Raw genomic sequence first — 5,291 nt, forward strand, 5'->3', positions numbered from 1 at the left:
TTAATGCATGACTAGTGCGACTGGGGAACAACACTAATGTTCAGAGTAAAGAGGGTCTTAATAACTAAATATGAGGAACAACACTAATGTTCGGAGTAAAGAGGGTCTTAATAACTAAATATGAAGAACAACACTAATGTTCAGAGTAAAGAGGGTCTTAATAACTAAATATGAGGAACAACACTAATGTTCCGAGTAAAGAGGGTCTTAATAACTAAATATGAGGAACAACACTAATGTTTGGAGTAAGGCTCGAGGGTCTTAATAACTAAATATAAGGAACAACACTAATGTTCAGAGTAAGGAGGGTCTTAATAACTAAATATAAGGAACAACACTAATGTTCGGAGTAAGGAGGGTCTTAATAACTAAATATGAGGAACAACACTAATGTTCGGAGTAAGGATATCGAGGGTCTTAATAACTAAATATGAGGAACAACAATAATGTTCAGAGTAAAGAGGGTCTTAATAACTAAATATGAGGAACAACACTAATGTTCGGAGTAAGGAGGGTCTTAATAACTAAATATAAAGAACAACAATAATGTTCAGCGTAAGGAGGGTCTTAATAACTAAATATAAAGAACAAAACTAATGTTCAGAGTAAAGAGAGTCTTAATAACTAAATATAAGGAACAACACTAATGTTCGGAGTAAGGAGGGTCTTAATAACTAAATATGAAGAACAGCACTAATGTTCAGAGTAAGGAGGGTCTTAATAACTAAATATGGGGAACAACACTATAATGTTCAGAGTAAGGAGGGTCTTAGTAACTAAATATGGGGAACAACACTAATGTTCAGAGTAAGGAGGGTCTTAGTAACTAAATATGAGGAACAACACTAATGTTCCGGATAAGGAGGTGCTTAATGACCAACTACTACTCAGTGGTCGATCTAGATGGGGGTTGGGGGCGGGTTCCAACCCCCCACCCCGTTCAGCCACTGACTAATGTTATGATACTAGTAAATGGGGCCAAAAATAAAAAAAACTCAGTCTGCAGGCTGATAGAAACTAGGTATTTCCCCTATAACCACGCAGCTGCATGAACTGTCAGATCCTGAACACTGTCACATTGGGGGAGCACTATATAACTCCTACGGACCTATACATCTTCTTGAGTCACGCCCCGTCACGTGGTCGAGGTTGCCGAGTAACGGTTTACACTTTCAAGTTCGCCGTATTTTCCCGATCTAACGAGTGCGCATGCTCATAGGGCATGTATGTTCGTAATGTATTAAACTTGGCGCGAGAGCAATTTGTAGAAAATAACTTGTCTTAACACTCTGAAAGTCTAGAGTCTAAGTGCTAAAGTCTTAGAAGAAGGATAACTGTCTCAGTTGAGAGCATATATATTTGAGCTAGACGTATATCTGGTAAACCAAAGTGCATTTAGTAACATAAATAAAATTAGCTTACAGAAATAATAATGTAACACCCGGGTGTAACACTAACATCATGTGTTCAATCATGGTATGTAGTAGTTTCTTTACAAGTACCAATAAGAATAACGCACGTAATCCAAACTTCCAACATTCAACATTAAAATATTTTTTCAACTGGGAGCATTCACTGCACATTCACTTCAAATGTAAACAATTTTCCAGGTGGGAGGGGGCATGTCCCCGGACCACCCTAGCACCGCGTGCCTTCGGCACGCCTTCGCTCAAATATCACCCCCTTCTCCTCAAAGCTAGATCCGCCCCTGCTACTGGGAAACAACACCAATGTTCGGGTAAGAAAGTGCTTCATTACTAACTACTAGGAAACAACACCAATGTTCGGGTAAGAAAGTGCTTCATTACTAACTACTAGGAAACAACACTAAACTTCTGGGTGAGAAAGTGCTTAATAGCTAACTACTACCGGGGAGCAAAACTAATGTTCGGGGTAAAGAAGGGCTTAATGACTAACTGCTCCTGTTGGCTATTTATTCGATGCGGTGGTGTCCTTTGCGCACATACGTACCCGTGATTACTTCACCGGCTATGCCAGAGCCACACAGCACAAGCTTGACGATTCCTTCAAACGGGATATGTTTGAGTTTTCCGGGTCCTGGAAATGTCACTTGGCATCGGAATGGCTTTCCTGTTCTCTGTCTGAGCGAAATATTCAAAACAGCGATTAATTATTTCTTTCATTCAAAATCGGCGCAATGTAGAACGAGAAATTAGAATGACAAGGCGTGCGGAATAGGGAGAAAATTAAATGTACTGTCGATGAAAATCGCCACGTGTGCGCCACCCGGCGACAATTCAACCGTCTGTCAGCGACATACCATTGTATGAACTGTACGTGACCTGTTCAAACCACACCACGGGCGCTGCCAATATTTGATCACGTGCTTCAAATCATGCATTTGATTGGTTAATCCAAAAACTGTTGCCCGGATCGCATCGCCAGTGCGGCGCACCACGCAGCGATTGTTCAGCGACTGGGCAACAAATATCAAATATGTTTGATATTCCAGCGACGATTTTCTGGAGTCAAAATCCGTGACGCCGGGCAGCGCACACGTGGCGATTTCTCGGCGATTTTGTTGCTGGCGACAGAATCGCCGGTTCGTGCGACAAAAATCGCCACGTGTGCGCCGGGCTTAAAGATATATTACTCAGTCCGTATATAATAAGCCGGGCGCACACGTGGCGATTTTTATCGCTAGTAGGCCTACTGGCGATTTTGTTGTCGGCGACAGAATCGCCGAGAGATCGCCACGTGCATGTGCGCTGCATGGCGATGGCGATTTTGACGCCAGAAACTCGTCGCTGGAATATCAAACTGAGTTATGTTTTATATAATTTGTTACCGAGTCGCTGAACAATCGGCCAGCGTGTGCGCTGCCCTAGCGACGAATTCAGGCTAACAGTTTTTGGATTAACTAATCAAATGCATGATTTGAAACACGTGATCAAATATGGCAGCGCCCTTGGTGTGGGAAAAAAGCAGGAGGATGAGCTTGTTGAAATGTGAAATTGAAAAGTATCAAATTGAATTTGAATTGTTGTCGCCGGGTCCCGCACACGTGACGATTAAAATCGTCAGTACTGGCGATAAAAATCGCCAGTACTAGCGATAAAAATCGCCACCTGTGCGCCCGGCTTATTAGCACAATTACATGTAGATAGTTACTGGTACATTTCGTGCAAGAAATGTGAAACTGGGGCTAATTCTGCTTCTACTCGCCATTCTATTTCTAAATTCTGCTGCTAATTTGTAACCGGCACAACAGTTTCGAACCACGCAGTGTGACAACAGCAAGAGATTGGCAGTTAAAATGATCGAGTATGTACAAAATTGATTTATTCTGAAATTATAATATTTAATATCACAATAGAAGCCGATGAAATTATTTCAAAAAAATTACATAGACGTACCTTGAGAGTATGTAGTGGTAACATATCTGTATAGTCCACCAAGTGGCACCCAGGAAGAACATGGAACCGGGAATCACATGTCCAACAAAAGACCCCATTACTTACTCACCTATAAGGTTATTACAAAAACAGTTATTATGGCTACTATAATACATGGCAAAATATATATATAATGGTTCGTCGCTATGCATGGTGATGACTATCAGTCCCACCAATTATACAGATTGAAGCATTTGATTACATATTATGCATGCGTGAGCGCGTCTGGCTGAATGCATGAGCGCGCGTGCGTATCTACGTCCGTGCGCTTGTGTATCTGCGTGCGTGCGTGCGTGCGTGCGTATTGTGTATCTGCGTACGTGCGTTCGCGTTTGTATCTGCGTGCGTGCGTGTTTGTATCTGCGAGCGTACGTGCGTGCGTGCGCGTTTGTATCTGCGTGCGTGCGAGCGTGCGCGTTCGTATCTGCGTGCGTGCGCGTTCGTATCTGCGTGCGTGCGCGTTCGTATCTGCGTGCGTCCGCGTTCGTATCTGCGTGCGTGCGCGTTTGTATTTGCGAGCGTGCGCGTTTTTATCTGACTCGGCTGTGAAAAAGAGCCACTCCTACAGTCCGACGCCGTTCTTCTTCCTAGTCAGATGCTGTGAATAGAAAACAGTTTTGTTTCTCCCTTAAAAGAATGGAACCGTGGTCATAAATAGCAGTTGACTCAGTAGTATGAGGAAACCCGTATAAAAACTATCGATCCGTTATGACGATCGTTTCGTTAACGAATAATATTAGCCGCTTAAAACACAAGTTACGGCAATACATGGCTATATACCTTGTGCAGTGGGGATGTTTAACTTCAAGAGGCTCTCTATTGACCGTGTGTGCACACAAATGCATTATTTACGCGCCCGTTAGAATGTCAGCAATAGGCGCCGTATGTTGTGCTAAATGGATGCACTAATGCACAAATGTCATGATGATTAAGGGGGTTTAGCGGTATGAATATGTATACCCGGTTGGAGACGTTGCCGGCCAACGACCCATAAACGTACACGACACATCGTTATATTCACATTCACGGACAATTATGTTCTTAATTATTCATGAGCATGACCATACGTTGCGCTATATACGTTGTGTATCCATTCGCTCCCACTATATAGGGCTGGCTATACGAACCACAGTGTTAGAAAACGGTAGCAAACGTGTCTCTAGCGCGGCCGCTACTTGAACCAGACATGGCCGCTTATTTGGGTTTTTGGTTCGGTGATGTTCGATAAACGGCCCAATCTCGCCAAATTACAGTGAGTTCGATTTTAGAGTGGTCGGCAAAAGTCGTGACGTTTATGTTGCCGTCTAGTGCATTTTATATTGTATCTTGGGCTACAGCTTAGCCTCATTGCTGCAAAGGGTCGTGTCGTGTAGCCCTGTAGCGGAAAGTGGGCACTTTATAACAACCACCGGTACTTATTACCCGCAATGCTAAAGGTAAGCTGTTAGTAGAAATTTCTACCCGCATTCGCATGCTTAGTTTTATCACAACAGTCTCGAATTATAGTCAATCCGAGAATCATCGAGAATCATTGAATTAGAGAATCATCCGCAATTATTAAATCCTAGAATCATTCAATAATCATTGAATCCGAGATGATAAATGATAACCAAAGCGCGCGAACAATGTCCTATACTACAGTCTGCTCAACGTGGACTGCCTTATTGCTAATTTTCAGTACTTACCATTGTCAGGCTAATAATGGCTATTCGCATTGCTGCTAAGCTTCCACCAGCCTAACTTCACAAGTATTTTACGATATAAATTTGTTTACTCAGCATTCTTTTCCAATATTTCTGACATTTAAAACAAGCCTAACATCACGTACTCGTATCCTTACTACAAACTTTGTTTTATACAGCGTCGATCGATTTC

The 5,291-nt window shown here is 42.5% G+C and overlaps 1 protein-coding gene across 3 annotated transcripts in view; it reads right to left on the minus strand.

The window, feature by feature from the left end:
• Nucleotides 1–5,291, minus strand: part of LOC106806836 (transmembrane protein 45B-like) — a 24,565-nt gene that overhangs the window by 3,020 nt on the left and 16,254 nt on the right. For 2 of the 3 annotated variants that reach the window (XM_014808972.1, XM_014808979.1), the window contains one exon: nucleotides 1,972–2,102. In XM_014808972.1, the coding sequence (XP_014664458.1) occupies nucleotides 1,972–2,102 (131 nt within the window). Of the gene's footprint in view, nucleotides 1–1,971; nucleotides 2,103–3,377; nucleotides 3,629–5,291 lie in introns of those variants that run through there. The other variant, XM_014808965.1, reaches the window with a different exon arrangement.

The sequence above is a fragment of the Priapulus caudatus genome, unplaced genomic scaffold (assembly GCF_000485595.1).
Source record: "Priapulus caudatus unplaced genomic scaffold, Priapulus_caudatus-5.0.1 Scaffold9, whole genome shotgun sequence".
NCBI classification, from domain to species: Eukaryota; Metazoa; Priapulida; class Priapulimorpha; order Priapulimorphida; family Priapulidae; genus Priapulus; species Priapulus caudatus.